We start from the raw sequence: 20083 nt of genomic DNA, 5'->3' as shown, positions 1-20083 counted from the left end.
TCAAACACTTATTAACATATTAAACAAATTTAATATAATTAGATTATGAATACTATACCTATTTATTTTTAAAGATTAATAACTAAATCAATTAAAATTTCTAACAAAAACAGATTTTAGTTTTATTTTAAGAATTACAAATATATTTAACCACTATAATATCATTAAATATACCAATATAATAATAGCAATAATAATTTTATTATTTTTATTATCATAAAAAAATGTTACCACACAAATGTGTCTTTATTCATATATATGTACAATAATCGTTTTTTTAACTACATAATAATAATATCTTGGTGTACACATTATACTATTAATTTTATACTTGTTAATATAAATTATTTTATCAATCTATGCAATTATATAAATAATTTCTTATTTTTCATATTTGCATTTATTTTTCATTTTTATCTTCTAAATAATTATTTTTTTAAATTAAAATAATTACTTTGTCAATTATATCATTTAAGTGACATTTTTTACGACTAATATTTTTTATTTGAGCATTTTTTAAAATTTAACCAGTTTTTATATTAAAAAAAATATTTATATTAAAATTGTAAAAATTATTTAAATTTAATAATAATTTTATTGTTATAAAAAATGTAAATGCATTGTTTTCACTCATATTTATAAATATAATAGATAAAGTTGCATAAATTGTAATGTTTATATTTTATTTAATAGATTAAAAGTTAAAAACGATATAGATATTGATTTTTAACTCATTAAACGTAGCAATAGAAGAAATATTACAAGAAAATGTTAGCATATAATAGAAAAGAAAAAAAATTATTAAACAGTTTAATATATTAATATATTTTCTATACTTATTCGGAGTATAAAACTTGTTTTTCTTACCTTTTTATGGATCAACAAATATTAATTATTAATATGTTAATTTTATATATATGTTATTAAATTTGATGGTCATTGAATTCAAATAATTCTTGAAAAAAACCCATGCCAGTGAAATGTAATAAATATGAATCTTTAAGATAATTACTTTAATGATACATAAATTTAACCCTTATACGCATATATGTAAAATATTTTCTTATGAAATTAAATATAATCTGTTTGAATAACATTTTATTGTAAAAAAAACCTTGTATTTACGATTCACACCTGATATTCTCACTGTTATGATAAAAAAAAAAAAAGTGTAATAAGAACAGTTAATATCAAAAGCATTTTCAAATTTTCACATTCTTATTTTTACCACTGTTTTTCTTTTGTCCATGGGTTTATTAAGGCCAAAAGCAAAAGCGCTGCAAATGTACTGAAAATTCGTTCATTGAAACAGTGATGGTTGCGCAACGACGTCGTTCTGTTGCAGGCGTGGGTAGGGTGGTGGTTTACGGCGTTACGTGGAGTCTGTGATAGGCATGTGCATCTATATCATATAGACACTCAGTCACCGTCTAATCGAATCGGAGAATTGAAATCAGCAGAGGAATCAGAATCAAAGCCCCGAATGGCGCCTCCGCCACCACCCAAATCAAGAGGGGCTACTCAGGTAAGCAGCAATGCTTCCAGGATTCAGTTCTTTTCCCTTCTTCTCGCTCTGCAATACGGCGCTCAACCTTTGATCTCCAAACGCTTCGTCAGGTTTTTCTTTTCACCTTCACCGTTTCAATTCTATACTTTCCTCTTTTCTTCTTGTTTGCGTGACCATTTTCATCTCCTTTGAAGTAAAATAGAAGTTCTGGAACTTGAATTTAGTCGCCAATTTTTCTATTAAGCGTACACAATAACCGTTAGTTTAGTTATGGTTGGCGGAGTTAATAATATTTTCCGTTTGATCTATGCTGTGTCTGTTGTAGTAAGAGTGGTTAGAACTTAGACTTTAGAATTTAGTAGTAGTGCGGGGTGGATTAGGATCACAAGATTGACTTAATTGAACAAACTATTTTTTTTAACTGTATAAAAGTCGGGAATGGTGGAACTTTGGAGGGTATGCAATCCCGCTGGAAAAGATTAAGAGTCTTTAAAGAGTGGAAGTCCAGTTGATCGAGTATAATGTATGATTGTATGAATCATTTGAGAAATCAGCACTTGAATGTATCCTTTCCTTTTTTGTGTTGATGCCTGGGCATTTGGGATTTGATGGCCTACGTAGTTTGGTGCATGGCTTTATCTGCAAGTAGGGATTCTAGTGAACCATTTAGATTTGGCTGCATTTTTTCACCTTGTTTCGCTTGTCATACATTTACATAATTGAAGACAGCCATTTATAATGTTATGAAGTTGTTAAAATTCCTAACTGCTGATTTCCTAATTAACGGTTATAATGACACTTATCCTCTGAAGTGCATTTTCCTCACTTTGGAGGAGCTAAATACATCCTTGTTCGTTATTTTAGTGTCTGATAATGTTACAACTATTTGTCGGTTGCCCATGCAGTTATTCTTGCTCTAAATTGCATAAAGTGTTACATGATGTTTCAAGCATAGCCCACCTATCTTTATCATGTGCATGTAGTCTAGAAAATACGAGAACAAAATTTGGCTGTTTTTCCATCTATTTTTTTAATATTTGTATTTACATAATTTTCCTTGTGCATGATTCCTGTGCCAGCAAAGGTGCTTTCTGTTTTCCTTAGTGGATTTAAGGATGCAATAAATTCAGTAAAAAAAGGGATACGTCACAGTTTGGATATAACAAGCAAAATTGATGATTAATACAAACATAAACTATAACACGATCACTTGAACACAAAATGTAAGCATTTTTGCATGGTTATTCCTAGTGAAAATCCCATAATCAAAATTAAAAAGAGGCACATACATTTCAAAACTTACCATTAGTCATTATCCACTATCTTATTAGGGCCCCTGGGGTCCTGCTAATTAGGGCCCCTAAGGGCATTGCTTAAGCAATTAAAAGGAGAAAGTTTTTATTGAAAATCACATGGGAAAATCACAGAAAAGTGCATTTCTCTGCATCCCAATTAAAAAAAAAATCCCTCTTTTAATTCCCTAACCAATGGGAAACTGGTTAACATTTGCCTTCTATCCCAATTCCATTCCATCCAGACGGCACGAATAATTAAAATGGAAAAAGTGCATATCCAAGATGCCATATCTGATTTGTGCATCGGGCCTGGATATGATGTTAACACCAGTATTGTTTGGTCATCATCATAACATTAATTGTGATGAGCCGATTTTAAATTTTAACATCTTTGAAGTTATTCTTTTCCTTGGGCATCAAACCATTAATTGTGAATGACCATGTGAAGCATGTCTTATAGCCTATTTTTCTCTTCCTGCAGACGTGAGGTTATTGTGACTTCATCTGTTTTGGTATGTGAGCTAGCAAAGGTAAATCTTGAACTGTTCTACATAGTTTTGTCATTGGTTGTTATAAAACCTGTACTATAACCTACTTTTATTGACAGTCATCCGTCTCTGTGATCTGCCTTTTAGGTTTTATGTGCATTGTTTATCATGGCAAAAGATGGTACTCTAAGGAAAGCGTATAAAGAATGGACTTTGGTTGGTGCACTGACTGCATCAGGACTTCCTGCAGCTATATATGCATTGCAAAATAGTTTGCTGCAAATTTCTTACAAGAATCTTGATTCACTCACATTCTCAATGCTGAATCAGACAAAAATATTTTTCACTGCATTCTTTACATATCTCATATTGAGGTATGTTCCTACTTACAATTAATTAATATTTCTGCTACTTTTGGCAAGACCTATGTGTTCACATGTGTGACAGAGGATAAGCTAAATTATTATCTATGTTTGTTAAGTAAATGGTTTCACTCAATAGCTGTTGTGTCTGTAGAACAAACTCAAACTAAAAGTAATTTATTCTTAGGAGCAGAAGTTCTACCGGTTTCTTGTGATTTTGGCTGGTTAAGGTATATTTTTGGTGTTATTTAGGATGTTTGATTTGAACCTACTATATTCTTGCAGTCCGTGGGTTGGGTTGAGGCCATATGTGCACTTGGTGTTTTCTGGAACCTTCGTCTAAATTTTGTTAGGTGTTTTGGATACATTGATTTCTTCTGTTGTTGGGGTGCTTCTGCAACACTTTCAGTGGATGATTATAGGGAGACACTTTCGAGAAGCATTTCTTCTCTTCTCTTACTTACTAGATTTCTGCTTTTCTTTGCTGTGTTTGGATGGTTCAACGATATTTTATGTTGCTGGGTTTCTTTCCCTTCTTTGTGATAACTTCTGTTTAAATGGGTTGTCTTTATTTTTAATTCTTCTGTTTATAGGGTTATTGTTCTTATTGTTGGTGGGTACAAGTACTGATAGTACTTGACCAAATTATTAGCATAAACAGGATTGAATGAATATTGAATTAGTGTATTTTTAAGAGATTCATCCGTAGTTGTATTTTCATATATTCTAGGTCATCATCATCTTTTCCTTCTTTAAACTTGGACCTATAATGCTAACATTTTACACTACATGCCATCTGATAATGCTTCATACAGGCAAAAACAATCGATTGAACAGATTGGGGCCTTGTTTTTGCTAATTGTTGCGGCAGTTCTTTTAAGTGTTGGCGAAGGCTCTAGCAAAGGTTCCTCTAGTAGTAATGCTGATCAAATTTTATTCTATGGAATTATTCCTGTATTAGTTGCTTCAGTGCTCTCTGGACTGGCTTCTTCCTTGTGTCAGTGGGCCTCTCAGGTTACCACAACTTTCAATTTCTATTCAAATTTTAATTGCTTTCTTGATCAATATTATTATTTGTATTTATTCCTTCTGTCACAGGTTAAAAAACACTCATCATACTTGATGACTATAGAAATGTCTATCGTTGGAAGTGTATGTTTGCTAGCCAGTACTTTTAAATCTCCAGATGGGGAAGCTATGAGACAACATGGATTTTTCTATGGGTGGACTCCTCTTACTTTGGTAATCTTCTTACCGCTGTTTGACTTCTGTAATTTAATTCTTAGAACCGTTAGACTATTGTTATGCTTATGCATGAAGAGAAGAACATAGACAAAGAATACTGAAAGGCTCAAATTTTGACATTCTGCTGTCTGTCCCAAGCACATGAATATACATGTAAATTGGGTCTGATACTTTCTTATATCAGGATTGGTAACAATTTTATTTTTGTTGGGGAGACGTGGGGGGTTGATTAATACCCTCACATTCTTGTTGATGGCAAATCTGTGATAACTACATTACTGAATAGTGAGTATGATAACTACTTGGAAATTCATATTATGGATTTTAAAGTGCCTGGTTCTGGCTATTTTTATCCATAGCTGTGTGTCTTTAATAGATATTAATGTACATCAACTTTAAAATGTTACTTATCTATTTTTATTCAATTCAGATTCCAGTAATGTTCAACGCCTTTGGTGGAATTCTTGTTGGTTTAGTTACAAGCCATGCTGGTGGTGTTCGAAAGGTAAGTTTAACTTTGTAAATTTTTACTGACTTACTTTAGGTATGCACTATCCTCATATGACAAGTAAAACGGTGGTCAGGTGTTAATCAGCCCTTATTGTTAGTTTGCTATTTGGTTGATTAGAGAAAACAGATTGCATAAATTTGTTTTTATCGGGCCTTTAATCTAAATTCTAACATGCATTATTAATGTTGATTAAGAGAAATTATTATTGCACCATATTGATGGAGCATTCAAGGCTGATTACTAATTTGGTAGTGGACAATTAAAATTATTGAGAAACTTAGCAGTTGCTGGACATGGTGACAATTATATGACTTCTGAAGTCATTTCACAGGAAATATTAGGGGAGAAAACACTCCGCATTTTTTTGTTCTGTACGAATCTACTTACAGTGGCATTTATTCAACGTGGTTGCAGGGCTTTGTCATTGTGTCGGCTTTACTCATTACAGCACTGCTACAGTTTGTTTTCGATGGAAAACCACCTTCGCTGTATTGCCTTGTGGCTCTTCCAATAGTGGTCACTAGCATTTCAATATACCAGAAATACCCCTATCAGGTTAAGAAGAAGGAGTCATAGAATCTGGCCATTATAGCATGGGGATTTATTCATTAGTTCCCCACTAAAACTACTTTGTTTTTTTATCCAGAATATAGCATATTGTAAATGATAGAACATAGAAGGCAAAGCATTCTTTTCGATGTCTTCTCAGTCTCAATAGAATTAGGGTGTTATACAGAGTTTGTTTTGTTCTTTAATATTCTGGAATCTTTCAATGGTCATTTATTTGTCTCCTCTTCATTGTGTGGATAACAGGATTTTTATTTGAAATTTATATCATTGGAGAGATTCCCTTTATCACCAATGAAATTCACACATAAAAAAGTTTGTTGTCAATTAATACTTTATCTCTGATGAATTTAACATTAGGATTTTTTATTTTTTTTTATCAATTCCTACACTAGAATAACACTAGATGTGCATGGACCCATTGTGATTAGATGTATGTATGGCACTTCAGGCCTTCTTATTTTGTTTGTCTTTCTAAAATGCCTATTTTTTATATAATCTTGTTTTCATTCTGAATTAGTTTCTTTTGAGAAATATATGATACAACTAAAAATGAATGATCAATATATCATAAAAACAACTATTTTTTACATCGGTTCCTTCCCATTCAATTTTTTCGTTAGGATCACTTATGTGAATTTGAAACAAACCTGACGAAGATTCAACAGACAGGAGAAAATACATCTTTTAACACACCCTCTTTTATGAAATGAAATTTCTAGAAAATCATGCAGAATTTTGTATCTCACGTCCTACTTAATAACTTTCTTTTATAATTTTTTTTTTCAATAAATTTCAACGAATATTAAAGTGCTTTAGGCAGAAAGTATTAAAGAATGTATTGTTTTATAACTGACAAACAGATTTAATTTGATAGACCAACTTGAATAGCCTCTAAAAAAAGTTTGCTCCAAGTTGAAAAAAAAAAAATCTAAATTGTAGACCAATTTTGGTGTAATCCATTTTAAGTTGGTACGATCTTTTTTAAAATAGTAATTACCATTTAAAAATAGTAATATTTTATTAAAAAAAAATACTCAAATTAATTCCATTTACGTAACTTCAAATTTTAAGAAAAACGGAAAGTTGTCTTTTCGTTTTGAATTGAGGGATAAAATATTCTTCATTGCTGCAATGTTGATGTAATACATGTTACCAACAATGATAAACATTTTGGCAAAGCCTGATTAGAAAAAAAAAAAAAAAAACATATTTTGAATCACAAAAGATCAAAACTGAAAAAAATAAAAAAAGATACAAAAGGAAAAAACAAATTCTAAGATGTTAGGGGGATGATAAAACAGTAGAGGGTTTTTTAGCATTGGAAGCAGCGCTTAAGGAAGGTCGGAGAAAGGTCCAAGCTTTAAAGAAGAGATGGCGCACATCACAAACCTTCCCATGATGCCACTCATTCCTACCACTTCTTCAAATGAAATCAAAGAAATCGCATTTAAGACTGCACCTTCGGCTTCCAAGCTCCAAATCAAGTGCTTCCTAGAATCCTTCTATGGCTTGGAGGTCCAAAAGGTGCGAACTCTTATCATGAAGGGCAAGAAGAAGCGTTACGCGGGTTCATTGGTCGCAAAACCTGATTACAAGAAGGCCTATGTCACCCTCAAGAACCCGCTTTCTTTCTCCCACAACCCTTTCCCCTTTGCTTTCACCCTCCAAGACAACAAGAATGAGAAGATGTTGACCACTCACAGCTAGGTCTGTAGTTTTGTGGGTTTCAATTCACTCTTTTCTCTCTCTCTCTCTCTCTCTCTCTCTCTCTCTCTCTCTCTCTCTCTTTTTTGTTCCATTTGGGCATAGAAAAACATAGAATGGTAAGTACATTAGTTTGTTGGAGTTTATTGATTAACGAGGATTATGCTTCGTACGGTTTTAAGAAGTGGTCCACGTCTGCATTTTGGGCGCAATGTCGAGGTTTTTAGATTTGTGGCTCACGTTTATCTGTAACTCTCTGTATGGTATTTGTTTCAAAATCTAAGTTTCTTGAGTCACCTCCCATTCAAATCATTCATTCTAAAATGGCTATCTTATGTTTAGGAAAGTCAATTCTGAAATGAATGGTTTATCCAAAAAAAACAAACTTAAGCACAGAAAGTTAAATCCTTTTCTGGAGTATCAAATGTTATAGCGAAATCATGAGGGTAATTTATAACAAAAAATGTTTTTTTTCTTATTTTTTTTTATTTTTATATATGTATAATTTTGATGAGTTGTGGTTGTCGGGGAAGCACACACTAATAAAATAGAATCATGCTCGGAATGAGAAAGAAATGATTCCACTACTCAGACATGCTAATGCTTATATTGCCCATAGGGATGGTATTTTAGCTGAATCGATTGTTGACACAAATTTATCTCAGTAATTCTGCAGCATTATGTGCTTGTTCTAGGAAGTGAGATCCTTTGTTCTCTGTATATGAACTTGTTGGTTATCATACGTCGTGTCAAGTGTCAACCCTTTTGCATCCGAATTTGGAGCTATAAGCCTTCAAATTCTTCTGTTCCTGGTCCAATTGTATCAGCGGTGTATTTTTTTCAGTACAGTTCAACAGTGATGTGTGAAATGGTAAATTAATCTATTTAGTTTCTTAAAATGATAATTTGAATTGATGTCATTAATTTTACTAATGTAACCGGAATTTGAGTTGGGAACTTTGAAGACCGTGTGCAGTTTGTTGTTTACCTCGAACGTCAACAATCTTGTTGCTACGAACATTGAACCGTAGGACCATGATTCCAAGAATCTTTATTTATGAAATCATTGAGCACTGAGTTGTTATAAGGGCTTATTAATAACTAAACCAGTATAAGCAAACACCCTCCTAAATTACAAATGTTGTTTCCATTCAAGTTACATTCTTTTTTGTGGCTATGCTAGAGCACCGTGTCTTCCCTTCATCAACATATTTTATGGTTCTCTGCTGAACTTAAAAGGTCGATGTTCTATCAGCTGTATGTTGTTAGGGTCCATGAGCTTGTATCAGTATTACAGCTATTTTTGTGTTTTGTTCTTAGATGTGTAAACTTGTGTACTTGTATTGCTGCATTTGGGATTCTTAGTCTGTTTATGGAAAGCTAAAGCCTATGACTAACAATATCTTAAGATACAAAATTTAGACCATGTGCTTCATATAAAGAATGGCTTGCTAGGTGTTTTTACTACAGTACTTTTTATGTTGAAACTTGAAGCAGGTAACACTTTAAGACATGGAGAGCCTTCTTCTAGGGTTTAGTATACGTAGGACGGTGTTTGGTGACTTGGGTGTGTCCTGTCTGTCTCCAATTTCAACTCCTGCTGGTTTTGTATGTATGGAGTTCTTAATCTTCCGCCAATGTAAAATCCAGCCTGATGAATTCTTTGGCTTGTTGCTTAACTTTTCATACTCCTGTTGCAATTCAAAATAGTCATTCTGCAGATCTACCATTTTGGACTTTACATTCTCAAGTTCTGCTTTGAGTGCCTTAATGTCCATAGATGCAGATGTCTGGTTTCCTTCTTGTTCAGATTGGATTCCGCTTTGTGCTGGCTCCTTCTCTTGCATTGCTGTCCTCATTTTTACTTGCTCTGAAAACAGAACCTGCATTTCACTATTGTTATATTAGCACAAGAAAACCATTCTTTGTACAGTTAACTGTTGTCAACTATTTTCCATTTGGATAGGATTGTTTTAAGCCTCTCCTTGATAGTTTCTGGGAGGGATATTTGTCTGCCTGTGAGGCGTATTTGTATTATCCTGCCTCTATATGATCCTTCTTTCCTTCTGATAAAGTTACTTTCGTTTGAAAAATTGCCATTCACCAACATATTCCGTTGTGTTTTAAGGGTTTTCCGTTGAAAGTAAAAGTAAAAGTAAGAGGTCTAGGTCTATAAAGTCACAATTATTAATATAATGAAAAATATAATCTATCCTAAATTAGTTCAAATTTTTAATTGCTTCCTAATTTTGAGCAGATACTGCTAAATCTGTATTCTGAATTGTGCTATTATTTTTTGCTTTTTTTATTGGTGGAATGAAATCTGAAATTCCGAAATAGTTGGTCATTTGTTAATTTATCATGTATGAAGCTGAAATAGTTGGATTGCAGAGATTGCAAACTTTACCTGGACAACTGTTCTTAGGGGCAATCTCTCATTTTGTGCGGCATGAAGGCATGCATCAAGTGAGAGTTTTTCACAGTTCATGATTTTGCATAGTCTCTTACGATCATGCTCGCTTAGTGAAGGATGGGTCTGTAGGGATGTCAAATATCAGAATGTCAAAACTATGTTTATAAATGGCTTTAGTTATAACAGGAACCAGAATTACAAAAACATAAGAATTAAAATGATGACCTTGAGGTAGGTGTCAATGGCTCTATACAGACCATCGTCATATGATCGAGAATTTTCGGGTAGCAATTCAGCAAATACTTGGAATTTAGTAATTGAAAGATTTGGATCTCTTGCAATCTCAGCTAGGTAATTGTCCAAGAGCCTACTAATGTTGAATTTCCTCGTCTTCTGTTGCTGTTGCATCTGCTGTTGTTCATGCATCAAGAAGTATTCAACAATTCGTTGAACCACATCTATGTCTAGCATGGTGCATTCTTCAGACGAATTAGTCATGCTACTAATGAGGAGGAAAAAAGGATAGAAAAAGACAATATAGATATTAGTTTCATTGGTCATTTTCATAATTCTAGCGTTTTATCTTTTTCATTTCTGGTTCATCAGAGTTGTGAAATCCAATTTGACCATTCGCATAATTTTGCCAATTCCAATTGCGAAGAAAAAAAAGGAGAATTGTAGCATACTCACATGACTGTTTTTCCTTGATCTCCATTTTGATATCTTGGAATCAGAAGATCATTCACCTCAGCGTCTTCCAACACCATACTCACTCTCTTTTCAAGTTCTGTTGTGAGAGCTGGTGAGACAGAATACATCATGGCCATCTTTAGCAACTGCAACATGAACTTACATGAGACTGCATCTGGCTGAGGAGGGATAATGCTTATCAGGGTTTCAATAATTGTCTTTTGCTCCTTGCTGTGCCCACTGCTCTCTTTCTTCTTCCCACTAAAAATACTGAACTGTAGGTTATACTTTTCATGCCCATATCCTCTTAGCCCTTCTATCTCCACATCCATTCCTGGCAGCCATTTTTTGGCATATTGCATGATACACTTACCGATGATCTCTGCTCTGGTTCCTTTTGCCCTTATTGCAGAGATGATCCTCATAAAATGATCAATGCGGAAGGTGGCCACATCATTGAACCACCAGCTTTCTTGATTTGGTGCTGCATCCTCACTTGTGTGATCATCTTTAGAAGCCTTCCACGCAATGGAGTCGCAGCATCTTCTTACAATTTGGAGGTTTTCAGCCCATGGAGATAGGTTTTCACAAGATTTCAGAACAGTGATCGTGTCTTTCCATGAAGAAAGCACAACAAAGGTGAGGAAAGCTTCAGTCTTGGAAATTAGATTTCCATCTTCTAGTTCTTCGGTCATCTCTAGGAACTCTGATGCACATCTCAGTGCAGCTATGTTATCTGGGCTGAAGTCTACTGGGAGGCCATAACAGAACTTTAGAACTGTTTCAAATGTTTCAGACCCACCTGGGAAGTTTTCAAGCTTCAGAGCATTGCCAGAATTTGAGATGAAAGGCTGAATCTCCAATCGTCCTATGTAACCGCACTTTGATATCAAGGGGTACTGTTGTTACAGAAAACGTTTTCAAAGTACGTAATCATGATACAGCAAAGAAGCTAACACACATAATGATTAAGACATAAGTTGCTTGTCTGTCTGTTACAGCAAAATGTAACTTGATTTCCATTATATGTTGTTTTCAAGATTTTGTTAGTATAATTAGGGTTGTTAAAAAAAATATTTAAAATTGATCAAATATTTACCGAATTGACTTGCTAATTTTTTTAAGCCATTTTGTGAAAATTTTAACTGAAACAATCATATTAGTTATAAAAAAAATAAATTATACTCAGATAAAATTGTTTGAAATAAATTGGAAAATATATTTTAAAATAATATCTTGTATACTCTATGATGCCATCAATTTCATGTGCTCTATATACACAGCTGATTGATCTAAATTAAGAGGGAGAAGTAAACAATTTTCTGCACTCTGCTTTAAACATGTCAAAGCATTTATACCTTGTGAACATTATAAGTGGTTTCCTGGACTTGAATTGAAAAATCTGTTGGGATTTGAGGAGCAATGAACCTGCACAAAGACCAACTCAGAAAAGAAAACCAGCACACAAGTGGTAGTTGAAACTGGTAAAAATTGGGAACCAGGAAGTGAACATACTCAAACATGTTACTGCAGAATTTTTAACTGTCTAATCCATAAAAAAAAATGTTATTTTGCAAAGTGTACCATGAGTGTTGTCCTTTGAAGCTATCAGCTATTGCCGTGTGTTTGTTGGGAATGACAATGGTTTTGTCAGAGACCTTGTCACTTGAGTCTTGTTGTGGTTGAGCCGCTTGAAGGGATTTCATGGTGACAGTGTATCTAATTGCAGTATAGTTGAGAAAGAAAGACCATTTTTGATGGAGAAGAGAAACAAGAGAACAATGTCCGTATTAATGCTAGAAGTTGATTCTGTGGTCAGTGTAGGGTTGCAGTTAAGACGGTCGGTGACATGTTTCTTTCCTTCGACGTTATCAACTTTAATAACATTCTGCTGCTGTGTCCAAATAATAATCCTACACATTTACATTCATTTTATACACAAAGATAAAATAATTATAAGAAATAATTTTTTATATTTTTTGAAAAAAAAAATAATAATAATATAATATATATTTACATTCATTTAATACATATTATAAAAATAAAATATAATAAAAAATAAACTTTTATATGTCAAATTATCATTTCTATCATTTTTCAGACCAACTGTGCATACTTTTATTTAATAATGTTTCAATTTTTCTCTTACATCATAAACTTCACTTACCATTTTAAAAAGTCAGATTCTCATCTTAATTCCTATATTTCTTTTTCTGATGTTTTTTTCTTGCATTTTCCCCTCTCTTTATATAGTAATCTTACACATATTTTTTTTTATGGTGAAATTACTTTTTTAAGATTTTGAAATTTTAGAAATTTAGATTCTTATGGGTATGCTAACATTTTTAAAATTATTTTTAAATTAAATACTACAATTCGAATTACTACAATTTTTTTATTTTAATATATTAATGAATCACGTTGCTTTCAAATATTCTTATTATATTTATATTTATAGCCATGTTATTATCTTTAATGATAAATTAAATAGAATTAAATGATACCTTACATCATTCGATAACTTTTCCCATAATGTAAATTCAACTATTAAATAAAGATAAGGAATGATTCTTATTTTAATATATTAATATTAAATAATTTTATCTTGTTGAAAGAAGAGAATAAATTAGATGTCTCTCCTTCCTTCTACATCAAACCCCTTGCATTTTTATTTTTATTTTTGGTTTGATGAGGTAAAAAATAATTTTAAAATGAATTTTTTATTATTATTAAGGATTTGGCTTTGAAGCTGCCACACTGCAACCAAATTGCGACTTGTGGCTTACAGCTATTGTACGTCTATTCCTCATTTATTTCTACGTCAACGTTTTTTTGTTTTCAAAAAGAAAAATCACAAGCCATTTTATCCTTCAGATGAGAAAAATAAGAATGTAAATTCTATATTGAGATTTTAGTGTTGTGTTTCTATTGAGTTTTTTTTTTTAATGTATATTGATGTTAATATATTAAAAAAATAATATTTTAAAATATTAAAATCATTATTTATTAATATATTTTGAAGATTTAGTATTGACACGATATGAAAATTCAGTAGATAATTTTAATTTAAAAAATACATTTATATTTTTTATTCAGAAAAATAAGTTATTTAAACAATAAAGAGGCCATAGACTCTGATCTATTTTAAATCTTTTTCTTTTTATATATATTTTTTAAAATATTTAGACTTAATTAATTTTTAGGATTATGATAAATTTAGATTTGAATATTTTTAATTGTATTTTTTATTAATTTTTTTATTTATTAAAGGCTTACAATTTTAATATTTTAATTGAATTTTTATTGTTTAATTTTTTCTTTAAATAGGTTATATATGATTGTTTAATGAGAGGAACGCATGAAACATATTGCATTCGGCTTATGGGATGTTGTGACCATAAAACTTGATTGTAAGCAAAGAAAAATAAAATAAGTTTGTTATTCTAAAAAATCAATGATACATTTTATCATTTGATTATTATCATTTTAAGACACTTGAAACTTTTTCATATTTTACAATATAACCGTTACGTTTTAATTAATTTTACTAATTCGATAAATTTATAATATAACAATGAAATTGCATGAAAAAAAAAGACTAAAACATTATTTATTGCAAAATTTATGCTAAAACATCATAGTTTTTCATTTTTTAATTTTTTAACATAATGATTGTTAAGTAGTAAAATATATTGAAGATAAATATGAAAAACTGAATAAAATAATAATAATTAAGTGGTTTAATACTGAAAAAATATACTTATATATAATAAATCAATTTTTTTGGTTCATCAAATTGTGAACACAAATTGGTAAAAATTATCTAAATATATACTCACTCGTCCTATTAAATGAAAAATTAAATTACTACTATAAAAAAAGAATGCATAAATATAGAAACTACCTTGCTACCATGCACAGATTAAGTAAGAAAAAAATTACATGTATTTATTTATTGTAGTGTATTATCGTTTATTATATTGGGTCTTTAAATTTCTTTTTAAATTGTACGTTAGTTCTTAAAATAAAATCACGATGATTTTTTACAACCCACGTTAAAAATGTATTATTTAAGTTGTGAGATTCGTATAAACTACTTATATCAATGTTATTAAATTTAGATTGGACCAACCTATCGAATTCTGTTTAATGAAAACTGTACTCATAGGTTAAAACTGTTTCTTAATATACAATGTTTACATAATTGATCTCGTTCTATAAGTCAAAAGTCAGTCTTTTTATTTATTTGGAATAAAATAATTATAAATATCTTTCTAAGTATTGTACAGAAGGAAAAGACTTTGCACAAAAATTAATGTTTATTCTTATTTTGAGAGGAGAGAAAATCGACAAAATTAATTTTAATCAGACTAATGTTTTTAAAATTAATTTTAATCAGTATTAATATCATTTAATATTTAACAAAATAAAAATTTAATCATAAAGATAATTCTCTTAACTTTCAATTAACGATACTTACGTTTAATAATCCCAATTATATAGCTGTCATAAAAAGTGTTAAAATTTAAAATAAGGTTATAGAAATGAGAAAATTAGCGTGTCACGGTCTTCATAGTCGTCGAGGTTGGCGGTTCGCAACCCCCACACATTCATTCATACATAACGCATTGCACTCCAAATTAGGTTAAATTTGGTAATCCTTCATTGGCTTTCTTTTCTTGGGATCGAAGAGAAGAGAATTTGGGAGATTCAGATCTGCTTGCGTCTCTGAGAGAGAAGAAAGAGATTTTCGGAAATGGCGACGGTGTCCCCTCTCGCCAAATACAAGCTCGTTTTCTTGGGCGATCAATCCGTCGGGAAAACCAGCATCATCACCCGCTTCATGTACGACAAATTCGACACCACCTACCAGGTCTCTTTCCATCCATGCTTTCTCAATCTCAATATATGTTATCCAATTTTATATATTCATTTTCGTTTGCGACATGCGTTTTATATGTGCATGTGGTTCACGTCAATCAATCCCTGATTATATCACCACGTCACGCTGCATGTATTTTTTAATTGGTCACTTTGTTCGGGAGATGAGTTCCGCTGTAAATTTTGCTCTGCTTTGAATTTGGTAGGACCTTTATTATCAATTATGCGACAGTAGATGTGCTCTGAGACTGAGATATGCTTTTGCTCTGATTTTTTTTTTTTTTTTTTGGCTATCTTAACTTAATCGGAGGATGAAATTGAGGGACGGGTGTTTTCTTGTGTTGAGACTCAATCCTCAATCTGCCAGGAACAGTTTAAAATGGAAATAGAGTCGTTTGAAATTCGTTTTCAAATTGAACGTGTTAGGCTCGGGATCCTCGTTTTTTGAGTTGGTGAAATGCTAGAATAGGAAGAACAGCTTGTTTTTAATCATTGAGAAGGGATTGGCTCTAAATCCTCTGTGTTGACTTTTAAGAGGCTTGTTTAGTGAGACTTCTGATTGCTTGTAATGCTTATTTTTTAGGAAATATATTGGGTATACAGTCCGTGGGTATATATACCTTGTGAAAGATAGGAAAAGAAAGAGAGAAATGAATGATATCGCGCGTAATGCGACTACCCGAAGAGAAAATGAGAGAAATGAGATGAAAGTACACTGCTGGTGGCATGTGAAAGGTTGTCTTGTTTTTGCTTATATTGGGTATAACATAAAATAACTTATAATGGACATATGGGGACTTGTTTCTTTCTTGAGTTTTTTGTATTTTATTTTTCTCTTCAATGATTGACCTTTTTTACGCTTCCTGTTGTTTGGTTGCTGACAGTATTTGGTTATTTAAATTTCAGGCAACCATTGGTATTGACTTTTTGTCAAAAACAATGTACCTGGAAGATAGAACTGTTCGCTTGCAGCTTTGGTAAGTAGAATTCCTCTTCAAGTCTTATACTAGCTCGGTTTTTAATTTGTACTTCAATAATTATATTAGAGTGCACATTATTACTGTGGCATAGCCTTGTACGCATTTTCTTTTACACTTTCTGAGCTTAGTTTATGTTAACTTCACAGGGATACTGCCGGGCAAGAAAGATTTAGAAGTCTCATTCCAAGCTACATAAGAGATTCTTCTGTTGCAGTTATAGTTTATGATGTTGCTAGTGAGTTTTATATGTTCTTTTATTTAGCATTTTCATTATCTAATTAACAGGATCTTTTCTGGATCTTCATCGATTTTTTCATGACATAACTTTCCAAATTATTTGACCATGTAACTCAAAAAAGGGTTTTCTAGGGCATAATATATGTAAGGGAGTGACTGTTTCTGATCTTACATTCCAATGAACATGTTGCTACAACCTAATGTGTTGTGCGTGTGATTGCTTGTTTGCACTCTGCCGGTTCTATAGCATATTTTTTTGTTTTATGTGTTTGCATGTGGATTTGTAAATGCTTTAATTTTCATTCTTCATATGATAATAAAACTTTAACAGCATTTTATGATTATTTAAGCTAGGTAAGCTGTTCTTATGCAGACAGGCAATCATTTCTGAACACTAACAAGTGGGTTGAGGAGGTTCGCACAGAACGTGGCAGTGATGTTATTATTGTCTTGGTTGGAAACAAAACTGATCTTGTTGATAAAAGGTGAGTATTAATTTGGTCTATATGGTTTTTTTTAATGCTGATTGGATGTTTTATGTGTTTGCTTATTCTCAGTTTTAGTGTTTCCATATTCTGTTTCATCCGAAAACAGTAAAAAGTTTGGTCGATTTTTTGGATAGCTTAAAATTTGTCTCAGGGCATGAACTTTGCATGCATTAGTAGTTACAAATAGTAGAAATCATAGTTAGTCCATTTACCAACCGGCTTGCCTCTTGTGTTTCCATTCTAGTATTTTTTATTTCACCATCTGAAATTTTCTTTACAAAGCCATTTTGGTACTGAAACAGGCAAGTTTCAATAGAAGAAGGAGATGCAAAGTCCCGTGAGTTTGGAATCATGTTCATAGAAACCAGTGCAAAAGCAGGCTTCAATATCAAGGTGAAAATTAGTGAACTTTTCAGTCATCCCAATATTTAGTTTACTAAATCATTCATATGAACAATGATGCCGGTGATATGTCATATATAATGTCAAGGTGGAAATTAGTGAGCTTTTCAGTCATTTACCAAATCATTCTTCTGAACAGTGCTGCCGATGATATGTCATATGAATCATCTTTGTTTCTCAAAATTATCTTCTTTCGTATGTTTGTTCTGTTCGCTTAATGTTTTGTGTCAATGCAAAGTGCAGCCTTTGTTTCGTAAGATTGCTGCTGCCCTGCCAGGGATGGAAACTCTTTCTTCCACAAAGCAGGAAGACATGGTCGATGTAAATTTAAAGCCCACAGTGAATTCATCCCAGACAGAGCAGCAAGGAGGAGGTTGCTCCTGCTAGAGAAGACTATCTCAAAAGTGCCAATAGTAAGTAGTTCACTGAATATGATTCTGGGATTGGCTGATTAAATGGTTAATGATGGTGCTGGAGGAAGCGTGCTTTCGTAGCAATGATCATTCAATTTTTGGGTGGGGGGACAAATTACAGTAGTGGTTTTGATGTACGAACGTTCTTTTTATTTGTTATACAATTAGTCCCTTGATGTTAGAATACAGATAATAAACAAGCTCCCTCGATCCGTCATAGGTTTATGGTTATACTATAGAAATGCATAGCTTATGCCGAAGGCAAGACAAGACTTATGTAACCCTCCATCTGGCCCTTGTTCTTTTGGTGGCATCGATTGTCATCCAAAGCAGAGTTGGTTGGTTTGTAGAGTCAATTTGGATCTTTTTAACTGAGACCCTACTGTTAGAATTCCCTTGTTGAAATTGTTGAACGATCTATCTAGGCTTAGATAAGCATAAAAGAAAAATATTAATTCACGTAACCGAGATGCATTGTCATAATAATTGTTGCAATCAAACTCGAAGGTAAATATCTTGTCATTATGATGATTGATGTATATTTTTTTTTTCAAACTTTAGCATATGAATTCGAAGATGTAAAAAAAATTATATATACTACAAATGCTACATCTAATCTATTGTTATATATGAACTTGTTTTGTTAGAAAGGTAGATGTTCAGTAGACATTATCTCCGTCATATAACTTGTATTAAGAGAATAGTTAAGTCAGTTTTTGAAACTATCGTGTTTTAGAAAATTTCATTCATTTCCTTTATTATGTCAATTATGTCTTCTGCTATCACATATTAGAGAAAAATACTATTAAATTAGCATTGACGGTTCATAAAAAAAAAATCATCGATGACTAATTTTACTTTACTGTTTACATATTTCAAAGTTTTTTATATTTCGTTAGAGTAACTGTAACTAGTGACCATTAGAGTTGGTAGTTATTATCATTACCAGGATCGATCACCTTCCTATATCTTTTCTCACATGTGAATGATCTTCAATCCTTTAGTTTCTCTTTTAAAATTGTTTCTTGACTTGTACATTTGGGTTTTTACGTGTATTACTACTTCCTTAATTGTACCCCATTCCTTTCCATTCTAACTAAAGTAGCAAATCCCAACCCTAAGCTTACAAAAACCATCCATTGTAAACTTAATCAATTTGCTCGAACATATCTGATTATATATTAAGATTCTTTGTTAGTGGAATCTAATATGATTTGTTGGTTAATAACTGTAACTTTATTATTTGTTTCTCTTAACACTACAATAAAAGGAACAATATACAAGGAATAAAATTAAGCAAGTTCATAAAAGTTGTCACAAATATACGCATATTCTTTCACACAAAACTTAGGCATTCCCAACATTTGTTTTATCTAGCTATATTCTTTGAAAGATTAAAAACATTACCAAAATATAAGTTTATATAATAAAATGAATGAATTTTTGTTCATATTTTATATGAACTTTCTTTTGTTTGTCATGCGCTTTAGGCAAAATTTTCCACTAGAAGCATTTGTCTTTTTAGACACAATAAATTATTGTATTTATTTTAAATAGAATGAGGAAGGCAAAGAGACATGGGTTTCATTTAATTAAAATTAAAAGTTTCTTACTACCAAAATAACTTGTTTTTATATTGAATTGAGATTTATCTTTGATAAATAATAACAAAAATCGCTACAATATATATATAGCTGTCTAAGAATATTGTCTACAACTTATTAATTTATTTGTCTCAGTGGCACTATGCCCCAATATAAAATAAAAGCTACGTGACAACTGTATGAAGGAAAGAAACACCGTTCTCAAACTCAATATAGAAAACAAAAAATTCGTTTTCTTCAACATGAAAGTTACGTGTAACTTTAAAGACGAAAGTTACAGAAAGCAAATTACA

The 20083-nt window shown here is 31.8% G+C and overlaps 3 protein-coding genes and 1 long non-coding RNA gene across 7 annotated transcripts; 3 read left to right on the top strand and 1 right to left on the bottom strand.

The window, feature by feature from the left end:
- Positions 1-1277: 1277 nt before the first annotated feature.
- On the top strand, positions 1278-6283 carry LOC106765645 (CMP-sialic acid transporter 5). Of its 2 annotated transcripts, XR_002668740.1 has the most exons (8): positions 1278-1617; positions 3284-3332; positions 3438-3664; positions 4468-4666; positions 4751-4894; positions 5082-5182; positions 5328-5402; positions 5823-5890. XR_002668740.1 is itself a non-coding variant. In XM_014650333.2 (7 exons), the coding sequence occupies exons 1-7, from the start codon at positions 1484-1486 to the stop codon at positions 5982-5984; spliced, it is 990 nt and encodes a 329-aa protein (XP_014505819.1). In that variant the 5' UTR covers positions 1279-1483; the 3' UTR covers positions 5985-6283. The 2 variants fall into 2 exon arrangements, 1 of the variants encoding a protein (XP_014505819.1); XM_014650333.2 differs by lacking the exon at positions 5082-5182 and having other exon boundaries at positions 1279-1617; positions 5823-6283.
- Positions 6284-7055: 772 nt separating this feature from the next.
- LOC106766441 lies at positions 7056-11325 on the top strand. The gene is made up of 3 exons (XR_002668741.1): positions 7056-7685; positions 10830-11062; positions 11198-11325. It is a non-coding gene; the product is annotated as an uncharacterized LOC106766441 (long non-coding RNA).
- Positions 9006-12666, bottom strand: LOC106769488 (BTB/POZ domain-containing protein DOT3). Of its 2 annotated transcripts, none has more exons than XM_022783707.1 (6): positions 12370-12666; positions 12144-12213; positions 10786-11684; positions 10321-10594; positions 10090-10218; positions 9006-9565 (listed from the first exon to the last, which is right to left on the bottom strand). In XM_022783707.1, exons 1-6 carry the CDS (start codon positions 12489-12491, stop codon positions 9188-9190), a joined length of 1872 nt encoding a protein of 623 aa, XP_022639428.1. In that variant the 5' UTR covers positions 12492-12666; the 3' UTR covers positions 9006-9187. The 2 variants fall into 2 exon arrangements, with proteins under 2 accessions (XP_022639428.1, XP_014510612.1); XM_014655126.2 differs by having other exon boundaries at positions 10321-10597; positions 12370-12664.
- Positions 12667-15344: 2678 nt separating this feature from the next.
- LOC106768270 (ras-related protein RABH1e) lies at positions 15345-18650 on the top strand. Of its 2 annotated transcripts, XM_022783706.1 has the most exons (7): positions 15345-15658; positions 16250-16426; positions 16551-16643; positions 16793-16881; positions 17257-17368; positions 17674-17764; positions 18017-18650. In XM_022783706.1, the coding sequence occupies exons 2-7, from the start codon at positions 16317-16319 to the stop codon at positions 18158-18160; spliced, it is 639 nt and encodes a 212-aa protein (XP_022639427.1). In that variant the 5' UTR covers positions 15345-15658; positions 16250-16316; the 3' UTR covers positions 18161-18650. The 2 variants fall into 2 exon arrangements, with proteins under 2 accessions (XP_022639427.1, XP_014508806.1); XM_014653320.2 differs by lacking the exon at positions 16250-16426 and having other exon boundaries at positions 15350-15658; positions 16573-16643.
- The last annotated feature ends 1433 nt before the right edge of the window (positions 18651-20083 follow it).

Source organism: Vigna radiata, chromosome 7 (genome assembly GCF_000741045.1).
Source record: "Vigna radiata var. radiata cultivar VC1973A chromosome 7, Vradiata_ver6, whole genome shotgun sequence".
Taxonomy (NCBI): domain Eukaryota; kingdom Viridiplantae; phylum Streptophyta; class Magnoliopsida; order Fabales; family Fabaceae; genus Vigna; species Vigna radiata.
The sequence above is the reverse complement of the archived record's forward strand: the minus strand, read 5'-3'. Positions and strand labels throughout refer to the sequence as shown.